The sequence below is a fragment of the Carettochelys insculpta genome, chromosome 3 (assembly GCF_033958435.1).
Source record: "Carettochelys insculpta isolate YL-2023 chromosome 3, ASM3395843v1, whole genome shotgun sequence".
NCBI lineage: Eukaryota > Metazoa > Chordata > Testudines > Carettochelyidae > Carettochelys > Carettochelys insculpta.
This window is the reverse complement of record NC_134139.1, coordinates 111,411,466-111,437,498: the sequence shown is the minus strand read 5'-3', so window position 1 is coordinate 111,437,498 and position 26,033 is coordinate 111,411,466. Positions and strand designations below refer to the sequence as shown.

Here is a 26,033-nt window from a genome sequence, read left to right as displayed (position 1 = left end):
CTCTAAGACAGAAACAAAACAAAACAAAAAACACTCTCACGTGTCAATACCTGTGAATGCATTCATTAGCTTGGGGTTATTCAAGGTGAGGACTCCAATGCCATTGTCCTTAGAAAGGTGGATGGATCCACCGCCAAACTGCTGAAGTTTTTTCTTTATCTCTTCTTCCTCGAAGCCATGGGTGCCATTATAAAGTGACATACCTCTTTGCAGGAACAGTCTACTCTTTGTAGTTTGGACTGAGCTTTTCCAAAGAGAAACTGCCATTTCTAGAAAGAGAAACAGAGCAAGAAATGGTCACCCCACACGTGTTTTACTCCCTTTCAAACACAACCCATTCCTTCAACAGAAAAATGGGATTTTGTAAGATTAACCTCAGAAGTGGAACAGTCACAGAAAAGCCACAGACCAAAGGCTGGATACCTAGGTTAAGATTTGCAAAAGAACTCAAGACAATTCATCTCTCACTAATCCAAGGAGTTTTAATGTTGACATCAGTGGGAGAAAAGTTAGGCCAATGCTAAGCACTTTTGGAAATTCCACCCTTTAAGTAACAAAAGCACCCCAGAAGAGACCCAAGAAAGTTTGAGAATGAGGTTGGAGTGACATGCTCAATAAATGTAGTTAATTACTGATGTTCTTCTATAAGGACCTGTGCAGTAGCTGCCTCTTCTACACCAGTCTGATGAAAAGGACTTTGCTTGTAGAACTAATAAGCACACACACATAATTATAAAGCCAGATATAATTATAGCGGCATACAAAAGTATCATTATCATGGATACGTCAGCTTTTTCTACCACAAACCCTCAATTTTATAGGTCTCCTGTTGGTTGTAAGAGTTTTCTCCACTTGATCTTCATATACAGAGTGTCTCTTCCTGGGAGTTATATTTTGTTGAGTGTCCATGAAAAATAACCAGATAGATACATCTGTAACTTTATATCAACCATGTATTCTAGATGTAAATCTAGAAATTTCAGAAAGTTCCTTCCCATGAAGAAAAGGTTTTAACAGGGTATAACTGTCCACAAATGATTTCTCAAGGACCCGAGGAAAAGATCTGTGTTAGCTCGAGGCAGGTGACCAGAGGAAGCTTATCACATTAGATCAAGAAAGCTGTTCTCAGCAGATCTAAGGAAAGGAGTATCATTATGGCTGCATCTATACTCGCAAGTTATTTTGGAAGATTTTTCTTTATTTTCAAATAAACTATTCTGGAATAGCTATTTTGAAATATACCCAAAAATGCATTTTGCTATATACAAAAATGCTATACACAAAAATGTGTTTTGTAATGTATTTTGAAATAGCAGCTCTTCCAAAATAACTATTTTGAAATAGATGCCATTAAGACAGGGAATAGTGCTTATTTCAAAATAAGCGCTCTCCCACTTTTTAACAGCACCTATTTTGAAATAGTTATTCCTCCTGCAATGAGGTTTACTGATTTAGAATAACACACTCGTGATTTTGAATGTACTTCAACATAGCATGTGCATAGTATAAATGACAGCAAAGTTACTTTGAATAACATCTGTCATCTCAAAATAACTTGAGATATCAGACACTAAGGCTATGGCTACACTTCAGAGATCACAGCAATGCACATGCACCGATGCAGAGGCACTGCTGTAAACTCTCTAGTGTAACCACTGTAAACCGACGAGAGAGAGCTCTCCCATAGACTTAGCTACTGCCACTGGGGGGGTGGATTAATTATGTTAGTGAGAGAAGTTCTACCATAGACATAGTACAGAACACAGTGACAGAGAAACTTAAAACTGAGGGTGATTGGCTTCTTCCCACCCCTGAGCAATATAAGTCATACTGACATAAGTGCTAGTGTAGACAGAACTGAAGAAAGACCACCGACTAATCTGTTGTCAGAATAAGACAAAAATCCAAAGGAACTTTTTGTCAATCCTGAGGATTCTTTCTGGAAAGCAGCTCCCATCCGACCTCTAAACCAACAAAGACTATTTTGATGGCTGGATTTTAAATCAGGTCTAGTGTGAATGGACATGTGTTTGCTAAAACATAGCAAAATAAAAATTATATACACACACTTTTTAGAATGTAAATAAAGGGGAGGGAACGATGTAGCTACTGGTATATTTCTCTTTGATAAATTCATAGCTTGCAGTGTCAGAAGGTACCATTGTAATCATCTGGATCAGTGGTTCTCAACTTTTTCAGACTCACAACCCATTAGTAAATGTTTATGGCCAGTTGTGACCTAGTAAATAATCTGGTGGTGGAGGCCTTGGGGTGGTGTCATTCAGGTTCTGCATGCAGGGGAGTTGGGTGCTGCCCAACACTCACCCCACATTGGCAGCTCCTTTGGGTGACCAGATAGCAAGTGGGGAAAACTGAGAAGGGGGTGGGGGTAACAGGGGCTTATATAAGAAAAAATAACAGCATCAGCACTGTCCTTATAAAATTGGGACATAGGTCACCTGAGACTCCTGCAGTTCCTGTGCTATGGCAATGGCTGGGCTCGGATTTCAGCACAGGGCATTGCAATCTCCAAAGTAAGGAGCACTACTCAAGTTTGGCCCCGCTCCCCCTCACTGGACCAAATGTGTCTGAGTGGAGTTGTGACCTGCTTGCAGTGCCACTCACGGACATTTGCCCTACGCAGACTCCTGTCATTGTGATGTCTGGACCAAATCTGAGAAGCGCTGGGACCATAGAGGTAGCAGTGCCAGAAACAGGAAATGCACCCAGAAAGCCCCATAGGATATGAGCCACAAGAGCAGCCACATGGTGCTGTAATTAGGCATTTTACCTCTCAGGATGAACCAGCATATCTGAAGCCCTGTGTGGAACTGGCTTTTTTTTATCCCACTCATGGCCCAGCCTACCTATGCATTCCCACCCATTCCCTCATTATTTGTTGAATTTCTATCTTGCTCTGGCTATTATGGCAGTGGGATAAATATCCAACAAACAATGTGGAAGCAGAAGGGTGTGGCTAGTGCAGGGTGGGACGAGTGTGGGATTAAAAATCCCTCCTATGCCACAAACAACATTAACACTTCAGCCATCAGCTGCTGTTCGCTAGCGCCCAGCTCTGAAGGCAGCACTGCCACTGCCAGCAGCAGCACAGAAGTAAGTAAGGGTGGCAGTACCATGTCCACTGCAGGGTTCTATCCCCTACCATATTTTGGGGAGCATTTTTCCACACCCCTCTTCCTTTGGCTTTGCATCCTGAGTGGCGAGTCCTGCCCTGGTTATGGACCTGTTGCCATGCAACCCCCTTTGAAACGTACTGGTGACCCAATTCTGGGGTCCAGACCATGACTTGAGAAGTCCTGATCTTGTCTGATCTCCTGTATCACACAGGTCACAGAACTTCCCTCAGGTCACTCCTACAGTAGATCGTTTAGAAAAATATCTAATCATGACTTACAAAATACCAGTGATGGAGAACCCGCCACAATCCTCAATAAACAGATCCAATGGTTAATTACTGTACCTATTATAAATGTACACTGTTTCCTGTCTGAATTTACCTATTGTCAACTTCCAGCCCTTGTTTTGTGTTATACCTCTCTCTGCTAGACTGATGAGCTCATTATTAAATATTTGTTTTCCATATAAACACTTATAGGCTATAAGCAGGTCACCCCTTAATCTTTTTAAGCTAAATTGATTGAGCTCCTTGAGTTTCATCACTATTTGGCATGTTGTCTAACCTTTAACCATTCTCTGGCCTCATCTCCCATCTTCTCCAATACATCAACATCCTTCTGAATTGTGGGCACCAGAGTGAAATCATATTGCAGCAGATGTTACACCAGTAAAAATGCATAGATGAAATAACCTCTCCACCCTACCTAAGAATATCATGTTTATGCATCGCAGGATTGTATTAGCTCTTTTAAAGACAAGGTCAGTTTGAGATCTTATGTTCAGCTGATTATCCACAATGTGCCCCAAATCTTTTATAGAGTCACTGCTTCCCATAACAGAGTTCTCCCCTCCACACTCCAGTTCTGTGAATATGGTCTATATTCTGCTCCAGTAAACTCTTTCACATCTGGCAGCCCTGGAACCAGGAGGTTGCTGGATATTCAGATATTCTGGATAAAGAAAAATAAGATTAAATATTAAGAAGCAAACAAAAATGTATGCACAGTACTTTACTTACCAACAGTAGTATTGCACACTGTAAACTTATACTGTATTTGCTGTATTTATTTGTCTTTACTTTCACTATACTGTACTTGTGGAAAATGCATCTAAAATTTACTTATCGTTAAAATGCTGGCTATTTGAGAGTTCCAGATGATAGAATGCCAGATTTGAAAGAGTTTACTGTATGTACATCTGCGTTTAGCTGTTTTACAATGCACATTGTTTACTTGTGACCAGTTTACTAAGCAATCCAAATTGTTGTGTACCAGCAACCTATCACTCTCCCAATTTTTGTGTCATCTGCAAACTACATCAACAAAGATTTTATGTTTTTCAGCCAGCAATGACATTCTTTACTGAGTGGCCGACATCTGTTCACCTGGCAGCTCTTGGTTAATTTCTGGGGTTTTATGGTATATTTTAAATAGCTGTAACACTACCAACCATTACTGAAGTCATAAACCTTATGTTTGCAGCTTCTACCACGAATAAATTTAAAAAGACATATGTCTATGTGTGTACTCATATATTCTGTGATGAGATGCAATGCAGCTGGGAAAATGTTTGTTTCAAAGCAATAGCTTCAGAGAGCTTCTCCTAAAATATCTCCAAAGACAGAACTACTTGCAGAGTGTATGTTATCTTCGTCCACTGCAAACTATTTCCCTCTTACATTAAAATATAATAGTGAGAGAGAGACTGTTTAAAAAGCTACCACGTTGACGTACAAATGAATTCATCTTATTCTTCTCAGATCAATCTTCTATGCTGTTTATTGTTCCAAACTCTATTTACTCAAACCTCTTTCTGCCCACAACATTCCAACCTTCACCTTTTGGAATTTTTTAATGGTTTTTAATGGTTTTTCTGCTCCAAGTATACACTTAACTGACTTCCAAAGCTGCTTTTTATTTTTTTTTAAATAATTAATTTGCTTCTTTGGCTGATCTTTTTTGAGAGATCTTCTATTTTCTCTTCGCACAGCACTTAGTGCAATAGGCTTTTGAGGACTACTGTAAGAGGAGGAGGAGGAGGAGGAGGAGGAGGAGGATGAAGCAGAAGAAGCAGCAAAAGAAATTACACAGAGGTAAGTGACAAAGTGAATTAATTCATTAGTTTTTCCGATATGGCAACCTGAGTTCATAGAGGAAAACAGATTGAGATTGATGATCTCAGTCACCTGACGCTTCTATACTCTATACTGGGCATAATACCAAATAAAAGTTACTCCACAGCTGCTAGATTCTGCTCAAGAGAGGACCGACTAGAAAAGCAGGGATGATTCAGGGTAGCTTTTTGGTATGTTAGCAGAGCTGTGTGGGATAGCCAGGCTGTTCTTTCCTGTGTTATGCTTCACTTAATGCTGCACTATGAGTCCCCCGCTTCCATAGACTCAAACTGTCAGTGCAGTCAGTGACTGGTTCCTAAGGTTCCAAAGCATTTCCAAAAAACCCCCATCTTTTTATTAGTGTAACTCACTGCCAAATTATACCTGTATGATCACTTTTGATATTTCCTACATTTTGCACGTTAAAAAATAAGTTAAGAGCAAGCCAGACTCAAAATATGGAAATTTTGTTCCAAAAGAAAATCTGTAAATCTAAATCCTGTGTGGCTGTATGCATTAACAGGCTTTTTTACTATTATTACCATGGCAATAAAGAACATCAGCAAGTGAAGGATTAGAAAACAAATTGGACATCATTGCCTGCTGATCGTGAGTCACGATTAATGACTCACACACAGCAAGGTATCATCATGGAATTATTTTTCACCATCTTCTACAATACTGGCCCCTGTACAAAATTTTTCTAATTTAATGAAAAAGAGAGATTTTTAACGGATCAGTCTCAGAAAGAAAAACACTTAGGACAAGCACAGCATTTAAGTGTTCAGCTCTTTCATACAAAAGGGATTTTTGTTGATCTCAAACAAAGAGCAAAATTCCCGTCAGCCTGAAGCACTTGCAGCCCATGGCATGTCTGGAATTGATTTTTCAGGTGGTTTCTGGCAAGAGTTCAACAGAGTACAGAAAACATAACAAATGCTGTTGGGATTCTTTAATTTTAAATATTCTATGTTAAACAAATCAAGGAAAATTTCTAAATTTTTGAATTATAAACACAACTACAAAACTCACCAAGAAGATAGATTTGCACTATGGGTATGGCAGCAGCCTGGGACTTGAGAGACTGTGGTTCAAATTCCTGCCGTTCCACCAATCACAGGGAAAAATCAATACGCCTTATTGTATCTCAATTCTCCCATCTGTAAAATGGGGATAATTCCATCTCACAGCAGTGCTGTAAGGACAACTACGTTAAAAATAGTGAGGTGCTCAAAATAGTGGGGGCCATGTAAGCATGTGAAACACTGTACTTACACTAACAAAGTCTTATTAAAACAAGATATGTTACATTCCACTTTACCTGCACCACCATCAAATTATACAACAACTTTGCCAGTGACAAACTTTCCCATAGAAGTTACCAATGGTCAACAGGGGAATAATTAACATTGTGGATTGTTGTTATTTTAGCATGTTGTTAAACTTGCTAGAGCTGTGCTATATTGCCAGTATTCACTGTTACATGTCTACACCAATGTGTGGCGACTTATCAATACTGACTTACTTGATAGTTTTCAGGGTTTTGTTTGCTCCTGGACTTTTGAATTATGGATTCACATGAACTCATAAGCACTGTAGACACTTGCATTTAATACCAGAGCAATGCTGCGTATTGTTAGAGGTGCCAGCACACAGAGGAGCGGTTATATCTTGCCTGAATGTCTCTGGTAATTGTCCAGGTAAACTCCATAGTCATGCTGGAAGGATATAATAAGTGTCATTCTGCAGGGATCTTTTTTGGGACCAGTTCTGTTGAATATCTCCATCAACAATTTAGATAACGGCATAGATGGTTCTTGGCCCTGCCATGCGTTCAGGGGCCTCAATTCTATGACCTCTGGAGGTCCTGCCAGTTCTAGTATTCTGTGATTTGAACTTAAAGGTATGATAGCACTTTTCAAAAAAGACAAAGAGGAAAATTCTAGAATCATGTCCAACATTCTCCTCTAAACCATGCAATTCCATGCTCCAGGATCACGTGCTGCAGTATTTGTACCAGGCCTGCAATTCCATTCTGTTATTTCAATTTCTTTCTCCTCACTGCAACAGCCTGGCAATGGGGAAATGTTAAAAATTATTACTAGATGCTTTCAAAATCATGATGGGCCTGTCAGTGACCACTGGTCCAGCTTCACTCCTGTTGCATGTGGGGAGGGGAGAAAAATCTCCAGTGGTTTTCTCTTAGTTATATCCTCATTCTAGCTCCTCAAGCAGTCCTTTACTGGCCAATGGGGGAAAGGAGCAAATAATTCCTGATACCTTCATAGGCACTGGTGGAAAATAAACAGATGCCCTTCAGCCTTTCCTGTTCTTCAGGAAGACTGGCAACATACTGCTACCCCATGGCCTTATCCATCTCTAAGACTCCTGAAGCTTCAGACTGAATACTCTCAGCTAGTAAGTGAAAGTGGATGGGTGGAAGGACATACAGTGAACTCTCTCATATCCAGCAGTCTATCATCCAGGACTCTCAAATAACTGGCATTTTAACTTCAAGTAAATTTTAGTTATGTTTTCCATAAGTACAGAATAGCGAAAGTAAACACAAATAAATATAGCAAATACCATGTAAGTTTACAGGGTAAATACTACTGTTGTTGGCAAATAAAGTACTCTGCATAAAGTTTTGTTTCTTAATATCTAGTCTTGTTTTTCTTTAGTGTTCTGCATTGCTAGACATACCTCTCTATTATCCAGAATATACCTCTATATTACCCAGAATATTTGAGTATCTGGCAACCTCCTGGTCCCAGGGCTGCCGGATATGAAAGAGTTTACTGTATTATTATTGGAAGGGGAACACTAAGCTGTGAATGGTGTGGAAATCTTTAGAATCCCCTTGGTTTTTATGTGGCCTTTTCCCTATGTTTATGATATCTGATGCTAGAAAATAGCTTTAAATGTTAGACGTTCAACCTACCAGCACTGGTGGAAGGGAGTGCTTTGAGCAGCATTGGTAAGGGGCAGAAAAGTGAGTGGTAACCTGGAGATAGAGGGAAGAAGGAGAAGAAGAAAAGAGGATGGGGAGCAGGGAGAGATACCTTGGACAAGATGCAGTTCTCCTTGTTAGTTTTGTGTTCAGAAATGCCCAATGAGGCATGAGGAAGTGGCAGATATGACAGAGCCAAACAGGAGCATGACCCTTGCTTTCAAAATCTGTCCCTACTTTCCAATTGTATCCTGGTTTTTGTCATTGATGGCACACTCTCTTACATGGACAAATTTCTGAACTGAACTCTGAAGGTAATTAAGCAGTGGAACAATGCATCTAGACACATAGTGGAATATCCTTACACTGAAGTTCTCAGATCAAGGGCTACGTCTATACTAGCACACTACATCGAAGTAGCTTATTTCGAAGTAAGAACATCAAAATAGGCTACTTCGACGCGTATCGTCTACACATCCTCCAGGGCTGGTGCCATTGACATTCAACGTCGAAGTAGCGAGGGGAACGTCGAAAGGAGCTGCCCTGGAAGGAAATGTGGAGCATCCACACACACAAGTGCCCCCGTCAAAATAAGGGGCCAGCAAAGCCTGCAGACGGGGTCACAAGCTGAACTAGCCCTTCTGGGGCAACAGCAAGCCACTTCCCTTAAAGGACGCCTCCCAGACACACTCGGCCTGCACAGCACAAGGTCCTCAGAGCCGACAACCAGTTGCAGACCCTGTGCACACAGCATGGACCCCCAGAAGCAGCAGCAGCAGCCAGAAGCCCTGGGCTAAGGGCTGCTGCATGCAGCAACCAAAGAGCCCCGCAGGGGCTGGACAGAGCATCTCTCAACCCCTCAGGTGATGGCCACCATGGAGGACCCTGCTATTTCGATGTAGTGGGATGTGGATCGTCTACACATGCCCTACTTTGACATTGAAAATCGAAGTAGGGCACTATTCCCATCTTTGGACAGGAATAGCAATTTTGATGTCTCGCCACCTAATGTTGATTTCAACACTGAAATAGCGCACGGTGCATGTAGACGCGATGCATGCTATTTCGACGTTGTGCCAGCTACTTCGAAGTAGCCGGCTAGTGTAGACGCACCCAAGATGGGATGAGATCAGAAGTCAAATGCTTAAATCACTTGGTAAAATTCTACGGCTTATGTTAGATCATCATAACTGTTCCTTCTGACCTTAAAATCTATTAATCCATGAACTAAGAACAAAAGAATGGCCATTCTGGGTCAGGCCAATGGTCCTCGAAGCCTAGTGCTATGTGTGCCAGCAGGGGCCAATGCCAGATGCTTCAAAGAGAATGAACAGAACAGGGCAGTCCTCAAGCAATCTGTCCCCAACATCTACTCCCAGCTTCTCGGAGTCAGAGGCAAGGGATAGACCATGGGGTTGCATCCCTGACAGTTTTGTCTAACAGCCACTGATGGACCTATCTTTCATGACCTTATCTAATTCCTTTTTCAGGCCTGGCTATTAAACTGGCTATTAATTTCATTGGGTGTCCACTGGTTCTTGTGCAAAGTAGAGGAGTAAAGAACACTTCTTCCTTATTTATTTTCTCCACACCTGTCATGTTTTATCAGCCTCTCTGTCACATCCTCTTTTAGTCATCTCTTCTCCAGCTGTAAAGTCCAGTCCGTAACCCCTCCTCAAACAGAAGCTACTTCACTTTGGCAGGCGTCCTGCTTCTAAAGTACTCAAAGATTTTGCTGTTAGCTTTTAAGTTTTTGGCTAGTCACTCTTCAAATTCTTTTCTGGCCTGCCTAATTAACTAACTAAACTGACCTTCCACACGACTATGATGTACTGCGACATCGAGTCTAAGATTGGTAAATAAAACAGAGAGAGAGGGACACAAAGTTTTGGAGGAAATTCTTATACACATAAATCCGTACAATGATTTGAAAATACTTCACAGGTATGCTGTGAGGATTAAATCAACAACAGACGTAAAAAGCTTGCATTAAAAAGCACATATTATTAATTCATCCCTTTTACAGATAAATAAGATGAAACACAGCTAGTTTAATTCACCTGTCAGTGAGTCACTGGGAGTGATGCAAATAAAGCTAGAGTCTGAGTTTCCATGCCCTGCTCTAACCACTAGAAAACATTGTTTCTTTAGCTGCTCGACAGTGTACTTGATGGAGAAGGAGACTGAACTAAGTAGCTTCCAAATGAATCACTGATCAAGCAAAATAAATAAATGGGAAAAGTTTAATCTAACATTTATAATACTCATTTTAAAACTACGCATCTATGACAACTTTTTGCCTTTTGCTGTGTTTAATATTTATTCCACCTCCCTGCTTTCATGTCTTTTTTTATGTTCCTGTAGACATTATTTTGAACAGCTCGATATTTTGGATGGCAAACCAATTAGTTCCTAATTTATTTGTTCTCCATCTTTGTCTTTTTTATTTCCTAGCACCTGAGGCTTAGACCAGTACTGCCTTTGTGCTTCAACCCAAGTGTCTTCATTATTTTAAATTTTTAAAGCTTATTTCCATTTTTTTCCCCACAGTTATCCTGCAAGTATCTCATTTGCTGCAGTATGTTGGGAACCACGTTCTTATTCAAACTCTTCCAGTCCATGTTCTATTGCGCATGAATATAAAGGAACATTTATTATCAGAAATGTTGGGGGGAAGCTTTATTTTTTTCTCCCTTTATCTATTTTTACGTGAGTGACTGCTGCGGTGCTGGATGGCAACCTCTGGACTTAAGAATGGATGTTCCTTTCTCATAAAATGACATCACTCATGAAAGCTGTAAACAGGATGTATGGTCTCACCCACATAGTTTTTCACTGCAAATCTGCTCACACATGTGCCTCTTTCAGTACTGCCACCTGTCACAAATTGTGCTGATGCCAAAGCAGTTTTGGTGCCATAATAGGGTAGTACAGACCTTAAATCTATGGTTTAATTCAAGTGCAACAAACAGTTCACCTTTGCACTGGCTATGACTTTGCACTGGTACACTGATAAGACCAGTCAACAAAGGAATCACAACTGGTAAGCGCCCATGCCCTGTGGAGATTGTAGCCCTCAAAAACACTAAGTAGATACGAGGCTGCCCCTTTCCCTAAAGGTATCGGGTGGCATTCTTTCTAATTGCCTCTAATTTTGAACATATGGTGGCTGGGGGTTACAGATTTTGTGTTGGAAGGCCCTGGTATTTTTTGACCTTCAAGAAAGGTATTCCCTGACTTGTTATGCCCATGTTAGGGAAGGAAACTGGAGTTCTCTTGCTACCAATCCTGGATGTTTCATTCCTCAGCATAACTTCAGAAGCACCTGGTCTGGTAGCTCAGTCCCTGTAGTGGATTTGCAGTAACCTGAAAGTGCAGCCGCGCAGGGGAGAGTCAAGTGTTGCCCATCTGATCAGCACAGCTCCCACAGCAGGCATCATGTGTTTCTACTGGTAGTTCACACCCACACATCTTGGTGCACATAATAAAATTTATTGTGTCCATGGAAGGGAAAAATTAGAACGAACACGGAGGGCTCCTGGGGTATGGGAGGAGGCAACCATTTTCTGTGGATGAAAATAAAATATTTTCTGAGGGGAAACATTTGGACTGTTTCTCATGAAAGGAGCAGGTGGAGAAGACAGGCAATAGGTACAGATGGGGGAGGCATCTGTAAAGCTCAGTGTGTTTGCAGAGGCTCACTCCATTAACAGGGTTTTACAAATGTCAATCCCCAATAAGGCATGTCCAACCCCATTTGTTCTACCTAGACTACTGTAACTGCACTGATCTCCCTGCGTCCGCCCTATCTCATTTTGTACATCTCTTGTACACATATGGTTTCCCCAGTTCATCCTGCCTGGACTATTTGCTACTCAGTAGGAATGTACAAATGGCTACATTGGATCAGACAAGTCAATCCATCTAACCTTGTATCCAATCTGGAAGCTGCTCAGTACCACCTGTGTCCAAGGAATAGGCAAGAAATCCTGTTGTCACGGGATAACCTTTCTTCAACATGTTTCCTCTTCTACAGTTAGGGATTGTTAAATACCTTAAAGCAGTACTGCAGCTGAGATCCTTTCCAGAACTCTTTCTCTTTAAATCTTGACTTTTCTGTTAGGATATTCTTGATAGCCATATAATGTTCAGTCCCTTTATGAACACTAAGCTCTTGGTCTCACCAGAGTTTGTAGCAGAGACATAGGCGAAAGCATGCAGAAAACTATTGAGTATGCTGCACGGTGGGCCATGTGTACTCTAGAAGCATCACAAAAAATTTGCGCAGCTGCTGCCCAATGTGGTAAAAAGAGCAGTGAGACAACTAATTTCCAAGTGCCACATGCTGCTGTTCCTGGCCATGCAGGAGACACTGGAATCCTAAAACTTTCCCTGAAGGCACCTGCGCTCTGGCAACAGAGGATGTTTCCATCCTCCCCTAATATCTGTGGCTATGTCTACACAAGAGGGTTTTGTTGACAAAACCCAAAGAGTATGCAGATTCCCAAGGTGTTCTGTTAATAGTAAATCAACAGAACGCAGCACTTTTTCAACCACCGTATCCCACTCCCCACGATGCATAATGCCTCTGTCAACAGAAAGCAGATCCGACGTTCGGGCGGGACAGAGGGGAGACCTCTGTCAACAGACAGGGCTTCCAGACAGCATGGTTCTGGTTGGTCATTTGGACTACTCTTGCAATCCGCTTGGCACTTTGGCTTCAATCTGTTGACAAAAGTTTTGTCGGATAATATTTTCCAACAAAAACTTCTGTCAACAAATCCTGTAATCTAGACATAGCCTGTCTGACAGAGGACCAAGCTGCTTCTGACAAGAGAGAATGAGGCAGACTATTTTTGTCTTTGGGCATACAGGGCTGCAATGAGTTCATCAAGAGTAGGAATACTCCTGGAGAAAAATTTGACTTGGTTCCTTCTATAGTAAAGTCAACAGTAGGTTGCTGTGTTCTCATTTTGTACTAAAGGAGGAGCGTTGTTGTGGGGCAGGGGGGTGGACCAGTGTGGTCTAGTAGACAGGGCACTGGAACGACTGAGCCTTGGGTTCCATTCTCACTTCTGCAGTGCCCTGGTGGATGAACCATGGGCACATGTCACTTCACTTCAGTTTCCTCATCTGTGAAAAGGAGATGACGACACTTGCCTCCTTTGCAAAGTGAGATCAACTGATGGAAAGTGCTAAGAGCTAGGTGTTATTACTCATCCATTTCTAAAATTTCTGCCTAAGGAGATGGTAAGAAAGATGCATTTGCTTTATTACAAGAGTCTCATGAAAAATGACAGTGAGCAAATAGAGATTTTTTAAGGTTATGTAGCACTTAGTGTCTTATGGGTGTTTTTTAGACATCTATCTATATAAATAAAGGATTGATGAAATCTGGCCAAATATACCTATACTAGACATTGCAACTCCCCACCTTCTAGCAAATTCTAGATTATTAAAAGTACAGAGCTAGAATCACTGAAATAACAATTACACCGAGGATGTATTTGGCCCACAAAGTTTTTGTAACCTTAGAACCAGCAGGCCAAGTTTTCAAAATCATTTCTCTAAAATTTCACCTGCAATGCTTTGCAAAACAATGTGTTTTGGTTGTTTGTTTTATAATAGTGGTGCCTGAAAACGCCTCTTTTTTTGGTACATATTAAAATACTACCATTTCACTACCACATCACGTGACCAACGTCAACAAAGTTTTACAAGTCTTCCAAATAGCTTGGCAAAAGAAGCAAAAAAGCCTCACTGCCACCAACACACACCCTTTGTATCATGTCTACAATTGCCTTTCTCCTTCATTGTCAAAGGCAAGCAAAACAAACTAAAAGTGTCTCAAAAAACTCCACGTGCAAAGACACACAAATCCAGGCAGGAAGTAGAAAAGAGGCTCCAGAGTGGCCACTATTACTTGTTAGAGGTTAAAAATCAACAAAGGCTACGGGGGCGGGTGATAACACGAGGGGGCTGGGGAAGAGATGGGAGCCTAACAGGTGCCAATGCTCTCTCGAGGGGAGGGGGCCCGGGACAGAGAAGACCCCATTCCCCGGGGGAGGAGGTGAATAGCAGGGATAGGAAGGGACCGATGAGCCCCTTCGCTGCCAGGGTTAATTACTGATGCCGGAGCAGAGGGCAGAGATGACAAGGGGATAACGGGGGAGAGGAGTCCCCGGTCCCCAGCAGAGGAGAGGCAGCCGAGGGTGCTGAGATTCCCCGATTCGCCCTCAGCTCTAGCCCAGGCACTGACCTGCCCTGCTCCCTGCTGCCGCCCCAGCCGTGCTGCGCCGCGTGCGGCGGGGAAAGCGGCCTCCCCAGCAACCAGCGCCGCGTGCCGACGGGCCCGGGCAGCTTAGGCAGACAGCGCCCGCCGCGCCCGTGCTGAGGCTGCCCAGGGGCCGCTCCGCGCTGCAGCGTGCGGCGCAGGGTTAGGGCGGGCGGCCCATGGGGTGCCAGTGCCGCCGGGGGCGGGAGGCTGAGGGCCCCCGCTGATGCGGAGAGGCGCTCAAAGGCTGCACCCGGCAGCAGGGAGCCGTGGGCTGTCCCAACCCCCCGCCAGAGAGGGCTGGGTCCGTGGGGCGCAGCAAACCACTCTGGGGAGCAATCCTTTGGCATAGCGCACATCGCCCCAGATGAGAAATAATGTTAAAGCTCTAATTGCTTCGTGACAGAGAGGAAGCTGTGCTAGTCTATGCACTATCAAAACAAAAAGCAGTCAAGTAGCACTTTAAAGACTAGCAAAATAGTTTATTAGGTGAGCTTTTGTGGGACAGACCCACTTCTTCAGACCATAGCCAGACCAGAACAGACTCAATATTTAAGGCACAGAGAACCAAAAACAGTAAGCAAGGAGGACAACTCAGAAAAAGATAATCAAGGTGAGCAAATCAGAGAGTGGAGGGGTGGGTGGGGAAGGTCAAGAATTAGATTGAGCCAAGTATGCACACGGGCCCCTATAGTGACTCAGAAAGTTCCCATCACGATTTAAACCATGTGTTAAGGTGCCGAATTTGAATATAAAAGCCAGCTCAGCTGCTTCCCTTTCCGGAATGGTGCCATAATTCTTCTTCAGTAACACACATACCTTTAGGTCTTTGACAGAATGCCCCATTCCACTAAAATGTTGACTAACTGGTTTGTGGATCTGGAGTGTTTTGATGTCTGTTTTGTGCCCGTTGACCCTTTGTCTAAGGGAGTTAGAAGTCTGTCCAATATACAAAGTATCTGGGCATTGTTGGCACATGGTGGCATATATGATGTTAGTAGAGGAGCATGAGAAAGTGACTGTGATTCTGTAAATAACCTGGTTGGGTCCAGTGATGGTATTTCCAGAGAAGATATGTGGACAAAGCTGGCAGCGGGCTTTGTTGCAGGGAAAGGTTCCAGGACTGGTGTTCCTGGGGTATAGACTGTGGCTGTGAGTGAGGATCCTCATAAGGTTGGGAGGTTGTCTGTAGGAGAGAACAGGCATGTCACCCAGGGCCTTCTGCAGTGTAGCATCTTGATTAAGGATAGGTTGTAGGTCTTTAATAATTCATTGCAGTGGTCTGAGTTGGGGGCTGTAAGTGATGACCAGTGGTGTTCTGTTCTTGGCTTTTTTCCTGATAACGCCATCCTTGCCACAATGGATGTAGAGGCTCTGTACACTAATATTCCACATAAAGACGGATTACAAGCAATCAGGAACACCATCCCTGATGCCACCACAGCCAATCTGGTGTCTGACCTCTGTAACTTTGTTCTCACACACAATCATTTCTGTTTTGGGGATAATTTATACCTCTAGATAATGGAACTGCTATGGGCACCTGCATGGCCCCACAATATGCTAATATATTTATGGCTGACCTGGAACAACGATTCCTCAGCTCTCGTCCCCTATTACCATTCCTCTACTTAAGACACATGGATGACATCTTTATGATTTGGACCCATGGTACAGAGGCTCTAGAAGAATTCCACAGAGACTTTAACAATCTACACCCCACCATCAACTTATGCCTCGATTACAACATGCAAGAGATACATTTCCTGGACACTACAGTACTAATCAAGGATAGCCTGATCAGTACCACACTGTACCGAAAACCTACTGATCGCTATACTTATATACACCCTTCTAATTTCCATCCTGCACACGTGACTTGATCCATTGTTTACAGTCAAGCTCTTAGGTACAATCACATTTGCTCTGATCCAACTGACAGAGACCTAAAACTACAAGAACTTTACCAAATATTCATAAACCTGAATCACCCACCAGGAGAAGTAAAAAAACAAATCGACAGGGCCAGACGAATACCCAGAGACCAGCTACTCCAAGATCAGCCCAAAAAAGCCAAGAACAGAACACCACTGGTCATCACCTACAGCCCCCAACTCAGACCACTGCAACGAATTATTAAAGACCTACAACCTATCCTTAATCAGGATGCTACACTGCAGAAGGCCCTGGGTGACATGCCTGTTCTCTCCTACAGAAAACCTCCCAACCTCATGAGGATCCTCACTCACAGCCACAGTCTTTACCCCAGGAACACCAGTCCTGGAACCTTTTACTGCAACAAAGCCTGCTGCCAGCTTTGTCCACATATCTTCTCTGGAAATACCATCACTGGACCCAACCAGGTTACTCACAGAATCACAGTCACTTTCTCATGCTCCTCTACTAACATCATATATACCATCATGTGCCAACAATGCCCAGATGCTTTGTATATTGGACAGACTTCTAACTCCCTTAGACAGAGGGTCAACGGGCACAAAACAGACATCAAAACACTCCAGATCCACAAACCAGTTAGTCAACATTTTAATGGAATGGGGCATTCTGTCAATGACCTAAAGGTATGTGTGTTACTGAAGAAGAATTATCGCACCGTTCTGGAAAGAGAAGCGCTGGCTTTTATATTCAAATTCGGCACATTAACACATAGTTTAAATTGTGATGGAAACTTTCTGAGTCACTATAGGGGCCCGTGTGCATACTTGGCTCAATCTAATTCTTGACCTTCCCCACCCACCCCTCCACTCTCTGATTTGCTCACCTTGATTATCTTTTTCTGATTTGTCCTCCTTGCTTACTGTTTTTGGTTCTCTGTGTCTTAAATATTGAGTCTGTTCTGGTCTGGCTATGGTCTGAAGAAGTGGGTCTGTCCCACGAAAGCTCACCTAATAAACTATTTTGCTAGTCTTTAAAGTGCTACTTGACTGCTTTTTGTTCTAATTGCTTCGGGAGAATCTGCCTGGGAATGTCCCGTTCTCCATCCTCCATGGCACCCCCGCCCTCTGAGGGGTCCAGTTACTCCCAGTGTGCTCCTGGGATTTTATCAGGAGGAGCAGGAATACGTTGGTCAAAGTATCAGAGGGGTAGCCGAGTTACTCTGTGTCTTCAAAGACTGCAGGAGTCCTGTGGCACCTTATAGACCAACGGATATTTTGGAGCATAAGCTTTCGTGGGCAAAGATCCGCTTCGCCATATGCATGGCATCTGATGAAGCGGGTATTTGCCCACAAAAGCTTATGCTCCAAAGTATCTGTTAGTCTATAAGGTGCCACAGGACTTGTTGTTTTTGTCAAAGTACGGGTCTCTAAGGCAAAGTGCTGCTCACTAGAAACAACTGCCCCTTAATTCTGATCGTTCATTCATTTTGACATTTACATCTTCAAATACATAACATCAGCTGTTAATAAGTTCACTTAATTACATTTGCATGCATTTGTTGTGTACCTGTGCCAGTGGTTCTCAAAGCTTTTGGCCCCAGGCCAACCCCACTCAATGCAAACCTTTCTGTGGACCACCAGGCAACCACCTACGATAACAAAACGCCTTTGTTTATCTCTAAATATCTTAAATAGTGAATTGTTCATATTAGGCTACTGGAGCTACATAAGGGGGTATATATAACTGGTAAGAAAGGAAATGTGAATAATAAAAATCAAAATAATTAAAACAGTAAGCGCTTTAACTTTATCATGTTAATTTACCAAACTGAAATAAAACAAAATATTATGTCCAAAAAAAGGTTTCAATGTTATCTTTATTTTTGGCAGGGTTAGAGAACCTTTTCTGGGTCAGGGACCACTGATCTACAGAAAAATTAGTTGGGGGCCACACAAGTAAGAGGCACCCCACAAAAAAACAAGCAACACCCCCAAATCTCCCTGATGTTGCCCACATGTGAAATACTTCACTCCCCTGGCACTCCAGCCCCATAGCAAGTGGGTGGAGAGGAGCCAGGGAGAGTTTTGGGCTTAGCAGATTTTTGTGAGCTCCCCCAGGCTCTTGGGTGAGGCCAAAAATGAGGTGTTCAGTGTTTGGGAGTGGGAAAGGGATAGGGGTGAGGGTGGGAGTCTGGGTGAGAAGTAGAGGTGCTAGAGCAGACTGGGATTAGAGGTCTGGCGAGGAGGGGGGTACAAGGGCAAGGGAGGGTGCAAGGAGCAGGATGGTGGTAGCATGGCCAGAAGGAAGGGTGCAGGAACAGGTTGGAGGTGGGAGGTTCAGGAGCTGGGCTGGAGGGGGTTCCAGAAGTGTGTCAGGATGGGAGGCGCAGGAGTGGGAGGTGGGTCTAGGAGCAGACCAGATCTGGAAGAGCTGGGCTGGAGGTCCAGGACTGGATGGGGGCTTGGAGGGCAGAATGGGAGGGGACACAAGAGAGGACTGGGGCTGGAAGAATTGGGCAGGAAGAGGCCGCCAGGGCTCAGGACTGCCCTCCTGACTGCAGCAGGAAGCTGCTGCCTGCACAACAACCTCATGGGAACATATGAAGCTGTAGGGCTGGAGCACCAGTGTGGGCTCCCTGCTGTGGGGCAGGGGACGAGCCCCAAGCCTCGCAGACTACCTGCAAGGTGACTGCGGACCAGTGGTCCATGGACCACAATTTGAGAACCACTAACCAGTTTTCTTTTTGCTACCCTACTTTCCCCACTCCCACAGGGAATTTCCTATGTGTATTCATATTCCTGCTTGGGATTAAGGTTTGGGGAGCAATGAGGGATGTTTTGCTATATTTTTTATAGTGTATTGCTGGGGGAAAGGAAATTTTTTCTGTGTCTGATTTAATTGGACACTTACAATCTCACACATCATTTTATTTTTAAATCCCCTCACTCCATTATCTCTCACAGCGTGAGCCAGTTCCCTTAGGAGTCATAGCAACCAACATGATGCTAGATATGGTTTATTATTCTGTATAGAGAGGAACTGCTGGGTTCACCATTATATCACATGGTTGGAACACCATGCATGTGAAGCATGACAACCCTTACAGAAACCACGTCTATATTCAGAGAGTTCACTGTTTTAGGAATGTGCAATTTAACTTTATAACGCTGATCAATACCAAGCTCTTGAATAACACTTTTCCTCAGTAAATCTCAAAGTGATTTACAAAGGAGATCATGATAATTAACCCCATTTTACAGATGGACTTCAGCACAAACCCAAATGTCTACACCACAGTTAAACAGCCAGACCTGCCTGATGTAGTTAATTGCTTTTTTAGACCACAGTAACCGGCCAGTTACAGGCCAAAAATGGAATCCAGTTCTCCAGAGTCGCACTGCAGACCAGAGGTGCACAAAGTCAGGGGCGGGCCCCTGCAGGGGTATGCGAAATTTCATAAGTGGCACAGCATAATCGGCTGCTGGGGTCCCAGACTCATCCATCTCATTAAAAATATTGAAATATGTTACTGTTTTTATCTATGTGTATTCCCATTTATATACTGAATAATAATTTTTTTTACATTTTACAGACTTATTTTCTTACGTGCTAAAAGTTTTTTTTTTTCATATGAACATAACCAAAATTTCCATCAGTTTGGATTACATTAAACACATTGTGGGGGACCACTAATTGCAGGGATGAAAAGTGTGGCCCAGTGTAGAAAGTTTCCTCACCCCTGCCGTAGGCTATGCTGCTATTATAACAGTTTAAGGTACTTTATTAATCATTGCATCCATACTGATCTGGGGTTTATTTGTTTGTTTGTTTTAATTAACCACTCACCATCCGGGACAAATACCCCCTGGTGCAAGTGTAATCTACTTGTGTTTTACAGGGCTTACTCTATACTAATGTGCAGAAAATGTGCATTGTTGTAGACATTTGTCTCTTTAATTGAAACTTTAGCAGTTCATGCATTTATCTCTTGAGGTTCCTGGTTTAATTTACAGTGTCACTTCACTCTGTTCTCTGGGATTTTTCATGAAGTGGATTTTCAAGATACCTACAGGGAATACAGGAATTTTGGAACTGGAGAACAGACTAATAAACTCCCATGATTTCTCTTCTGACGGCTGTTAATTTTGCCATTACTGTTTTCAAACTGCTGCCAGGCAGCATGGAGGATCCACTGCTGAGTGCCAAGATCATGACAGTCATTAATACAAACAGGAGGGATGCACATGCATTTGCCATCAGACTTATGGATGGAGATGGCTCAGTGGTTTAATAGGACTGTTGATGATGTGGATTTGGCTAATAGAGGAGGAGAAGGGGGAAACTGAGCAGTTATTTCTGTGAGGTATTTATGCGGAACATCTTTACCTACAGAGCACTGCTTCTGGACTCAGACATCTAGAAATTGGGGTGACAAGTTTGTATAATTTTGGTGGTGCCCAGAACAGGGCCAAGCCCTGCCCTCTGCAACTGCCTAAGGCTCTGGGAGGGAGTTTGGGTGCAGGAGAGGATATGAAGTGCAGGCTCTGGGAGGGAGTTTGGGTCTGTGATGGGGGCTGCAGTGTGGAGGTTGGGACTGGGCTGGGGATGAGGAGTTTGGGGTACAGCAGACAGGCTGACCAGGGGTTGGGATGGGAAAGCCCTGGAGGAGGACTTCCCTGGACCCTCTCCCTGCCAGTAGGAGGAGCTCTGGGGAGTAGCTGCACCTCTTCTTTGCTCTTTGAACAATATTTACCCAAGCCCCCTACCCAAGGCTGGTGCTCAGGAGGTCCATCAAGGATAAGCCACCTCCCTGCCTCAGAACCGCCTACTGGGGTTGCTGCACAACACTGAACTAACTTTTTGTGGCCTCAGCTCCTCGTATATTTGCAGGCAGTGAAACATGGTATAGCGAGATCAGCCCTTGGAGTGAAGGGCCAGCCAGGGGCCAATGAAGCTTGGCACAGCAAGGGCAACCCCATTCCACCCAGTGCAAGAGCACTGTTTACTAATCGGCAGCTCTATGCTGCCGGGGTGCCCCTTCCCCATGTGTCCAAGCCATGCCACACAGCACCCCACCCAACATCCCTCATACATGATATGCCCAGCACCACCTCCCACAAAGCACAGCATCCTGACACCATTCCCCTGCCCAGGTCCCTCACCTTCAGCTCTACCACAATTGCCCTGTGCTCCACACAGACATCCCCTACTGCCCAGCACCCCAGTATGCGCAGGTCTCCTCAGTTTCACTGTCCAGTACCTTTTGCCACAGCCCCAGCACCTCACACAGCCCACCTTTGCTGCCCAGAACCCAAAATACAGAAGCCTCCTGCATTGCCCAGCATCACCCACCCCCTCACACCCCACCATCCCCCCCACATAGACCCCCCTCCTTCTGAGCCAGCACAGAGCAGGGACGCCCCCACTCCCAGGGCAGTGCTAGGGACAGAACAGCGGAAGCTCAGAAGCAGGGGGCAGTCCCATCCCCCAGGGCCCCTCACAGTCCTACTCACCTGGCAGTGGTGCTGCCCACAGTGGCAGGGGGCATTTTCTTTCATGGGCAGTAGCCTCCAATGTCCCCAGCCCACCATTTCTGCAGAGTGGCAGAGACAGGCGAGTCCCTCCCAGGGGAGCCTGAAGTTGTTGGTCACTGGGGTCCTCACTGCCACCAGCTACGCTGTTGGCTGCTTGTTATCAGGGCCATCCCTAGATGGGTGCAGAGCCTGGGGCACGCCCCCTTCTCTGCCCCAGGCTATGCCCCACCTCATCTCTTCCTGCCCCTGCTCCACCTACACCCCACTTCTACCCATCCCTGCTCTGCCCCCTCCTGGCCCCCTTGCAGCCCTTCCCCAAAGCCCCCTTCCCCCAGGCAATACAATCTGAGGGGTTATTATTCGGTGTGCAGAAACAGCAGGCAGTAGGAACCACAGAAAGTGGAGCAACACAGCAGCCTGCTCCACTCTGTTGCCATCTCCCAGCCAGGCTGCTCCACTGCTCCATGACACTCCCCCAAGTCTATGTTGCCCTGCTTTCCATCACTGAGGTGCGTGAGGGGGGGTCTGCTGCCACCTGTGCCAGGCCCCCAGGTAATCCCCCAGGCCGCCCTGAGTCCTGCGGGCTAAAATCAATATGGGGGACCGTTCCATCCATATAGAATAATTGGGATAGCCACTGCGGGGCTCTCCAAGGTGTGCGGCTCAGAAGGCGGCCACCCTGAGGTGATCTACGGATGGTGATGGGGCAGAAAGGAACCGCTAGCCAACCATAAGGAGCAAGCACTGGGCAGGGAGGTAGAGGTCAGGAAGCAGGGAGGAGTCTGGCTGGCCAAGAGGCACACAGGAGCTGGGTAGGAATCAGAATAGATACAGGTGGGGGCCGGGCAGGCCATCGATGTGGGGGTGGGGGTGGGGGTGGGATGGGGCAAGAAAATGTAGGACTACCGTATTTGAACTTTCCAAAGAGGGGATGCCCCTGAGAGGGAGTGTTATTGTATATCAAGTACATGAACACAAGGTGAGTGGGTAGATACTGACACAGATGCACTCCCTCTCAGGGGTGTCCTCTTTCTTGAAAGATCAGATATGGTAACCCTAGGCAAAGGGAGCAATTGCCCCCAGGTCCCTTTGAAATGCCACAACAGTGCTGCTCTGGCTGTGCGTGTCTGATCGTTTTGGAAGAGTCGCCAACATTAATAGGCAGTGATCTGGAAAGGTCCATAATATCAGGTTATTAGACATTCACACTTGTTTGCATGATGAGCAAGGGAGTGAGTGCTCCCTAGGCTCCTGTGCAGTTATGAATCCTCCTGTCATTCTGGGAGACTCAGTTTCCTTTCTGCTTCCCTCGGGTTGTGCTGGGGCTGTGGCCCTGCTAGGTCTGGGGTGCTCGAGTTCCAGATCTCCCCTCTCCCTCACATGTTCTGTACTATGCAGCCATTTACTACATCTGTTGCCCTTCTAAGGTGATTAAGATACAACGGTTTGTCACCGCACATGGAGTTTCCCACAAAGTTCAACATTGAGTTAGTTCTGATTAAAGAATAAAACACGTTTTATTTACGTACAAGGTGATAGGTTTTAAGTGAGTACAACTAGAAGGCACTGGAGTCCAAATAAAGGTAAAATGTTTTCTAAATTTTAACAAATTAGACTTGCTTTCAGGTAAAGTCTCTTGTCACATGTTTGAATAATGTTGCTGACCAAACTCTCCAACCAGCATGTGCTCCTAAGGTCTAACAGCTGCATCTCTTGGCCTCTTTTGTGAAAAAACATGCGGTGTTTTGCCCCTCGCTTTTAGGTCAGTCACCCTTTGAAATGTGTTTTCCTGGGAGTGACCCTGTAGATAAATTACTTTCCAGCTGAGAGCAAAGTAAGAAATCTGATGAATGAAATTCAGTGCATCTCTCGTTTTTATCAGTAAAGGGGACTGACTTTATGCACTTTCTCTGTGTAAAGCCCTTATACAGAGTAAGACAGATTTATCTGGGGTTTTGGTCCTCTTTGGGGCTGTGTACCTTGGTGCTGTCAATTAACTTATAGCTGAGCCCTCCCAGACCTGAGTGGGTCAGCATCTGTGTTGCTGTGCTGGATGGCTGATACCCCTACTCTTCCTTGGCTGAGGGATACCAGAGCTTCTGACCCAGCAGGACAGGGTGGTGGGGTGCCCCAGAGGATAGACAGGCTCAGGGGCATGACCAGCACACACCAGGTGACAGTGCCAAGCATCCATAGGATCAGAGAACTTTCAGCAGGTTTGGGGTTGCAAGCCATGCTGTCTACAGGGATTTGTGGCATCAGTCTTTGATTAGGTGGCGGTATCACTTGCTCCCACTACTGGGCTGCACTTTTGCAGTACCAGAGTCCCTGTTCTGGTCTCTTGTCCGCAGGTAGTTGTGCCAGAGCTTGTTTGCTTTGTTCTGACGCTGGGACTGGCATTAGGAGTGACCCCTCTCCGTCATGTGCTTTGACATGTGTGCATTCTGGTGACAGCTGGGATAGAACATGCTGCTCTCCAGAGAGACCTATTAAGTTCAGGACCTCTGAATGGGTCCACATGGGAGTATGCTGAGATGAGGGGATGGTGGGCGGGGAGAGGAGGAAGAAGGGCATGGATAGTCTAATGGGTGTGTGAATTCACTAATGTTGGATCTCAAAAAGGAGCACTCCTAGCCAGCATTGAAAGAGAGAAATGGCATCCTGTTAAGACGATTCAACAGAAATGGAGGGTACAGGCAGACACAAAGATAGGTTTATGTAGGTATGAAGCAGCGCAGTGCAGAGATTGTAGTTGAAGGACTGCCAGAAGCTACATGATTTGAAATGAATCCACATGAGCCTTACTGCAAACCAGGCCCACCAACAGGGGAACGTGTGGAGCAGGGCGGCAAAGGGGGCAATTGCCCTGGGCTCCATTGAAACACCACAGCAGCACTGCTCTGGCTGCGGTGGCTGTCAGGGAGGAGTAGGTTGACCATCTCTCTCTGTCCCAAATACAGGAGAGGGAGATATGGGAGGCGGGGCGGGGTATCTCCTCCCAGCTCCACCAAGTCCCAGGGAGCCAGGAAGGAGGCGGCAGCCGCTGGCCCTCCCCGAGCCTCTGGGAAGCAGCGGGGACACGGCAGCTGCCCACATTCCTCCCACTTCCCCAAGTCTTGGGAAAGTGACTTAGGTGCTCTCTAGCTAGTAACTCCTGGCAGAAATAGCTCAGTGGTTTGGGGGCTGTTAAACCCAGGGATGTGAGCTCAATCCTTGAGGGGGCCATTAAGGGGTCTGGATTTGTTTTTTTTTAAAAAAGAAGGATGGTGCTTGGTCCTGCCAAGAGGCTAGGGGACTGGACTTGATGACCTTCCAAGGTCCCTTCCAGCTTTATGAGATGTATAAAGGAAAAGGTCAGTAGGGGGAGGGCCAAAATATGGGACAATTAGGCCCTTATAAAAATAAGAAGGGATGCCTTTTTGGCATCCCAAATATGGGACCACTCTGCAAAGTACAGGATGGATGTTCTCCCAAGGGAGGGGGCAATGCCGAGGTACAAGCGGTGCTGAGGGCTGACCGACCTTGGCCCCACCCTTTCTGGGCAAGGAGCCAGGAACCCCCTTCCTCCTTGTCCTGGGGCCTGTGACTCCTATCAGCTCTAGTGGTGCAAACAAACTCTGAAAAGGTGAGTTACTCCTGTTCTCAGGAGGATTACTCACTGCCACTCCAGAGGCCAGGTAATTTGCTGAAAAAAATTAAAGGTTGTATGCAGATGCAAGGTACTTCAAGGTAAACTAAGATCTGGTCTACACTAGAAAATTAGGTCAGCATAACTGCATCCCTCAGGGTTATGAAAAATGTACACCCATGTCAATTTAGTGGGTCAAAGTCCTCACTCACATAAACATTAGGTCAACAGAAGAATTCCTCTGTCAGCCTAGTTACTATTATCAGGAAGATGGATTACTTACAGCAAAGGGTGAACTCCCCCTCCTGGCAGAGGTAGTGCTTACACTGAAGTGCTACAGCAGTGCAGAGCAGCTGTAGCATTTTAAACATAGACAAATCCTGACTAAAAATTACTGGGATGTGACATCCTCATGTAGCAAAGTCCTGAGTGCTAGTTGCCTTGTTTTAACACACGCTGTTACCCAGGGTAGATAAGCCTTCTGCCTTGTTAATGCT

General features: G+C 44.9%; 1 protein-coding gene across 3 annotated transcripts in view; it reads right to left on the bottom strand.

The window, feature by feature from the left end:
* ECHDC1 (ethylmalonyl-CoA decarboxylase 1) overlaps positions 1–26,033 on the bottom strand; it is a 101,530-nt gene that overhangs the window by 32,591 nt on the left and 42,906 nt on the right. Inside the window, exons 2-3 of one of the 3 annotated variants that reach the window (XM_074988777.1) lie at positions 3,843–4,088; positions 51–269 (exon numbers count right to left, since the gene is read on the bottom strand). In XM_074988777.1, the coding sequence (XP_074844878.1) occupies positions 51–269; positions 3,843–3,972 (349 nt within the window). In that variant the 5' untranslated portion in view covers positions 3,973–4,088. Of the gene's footprint in view, positions 1–50; positions 270–3,842; positions 4,089–14,460; positions 14,477–26,033 lie in introns of those variants that run through there. The other 2 variants (XM_074988778.1, XM_074988780.1) reach the window with 2 other exon arrangements.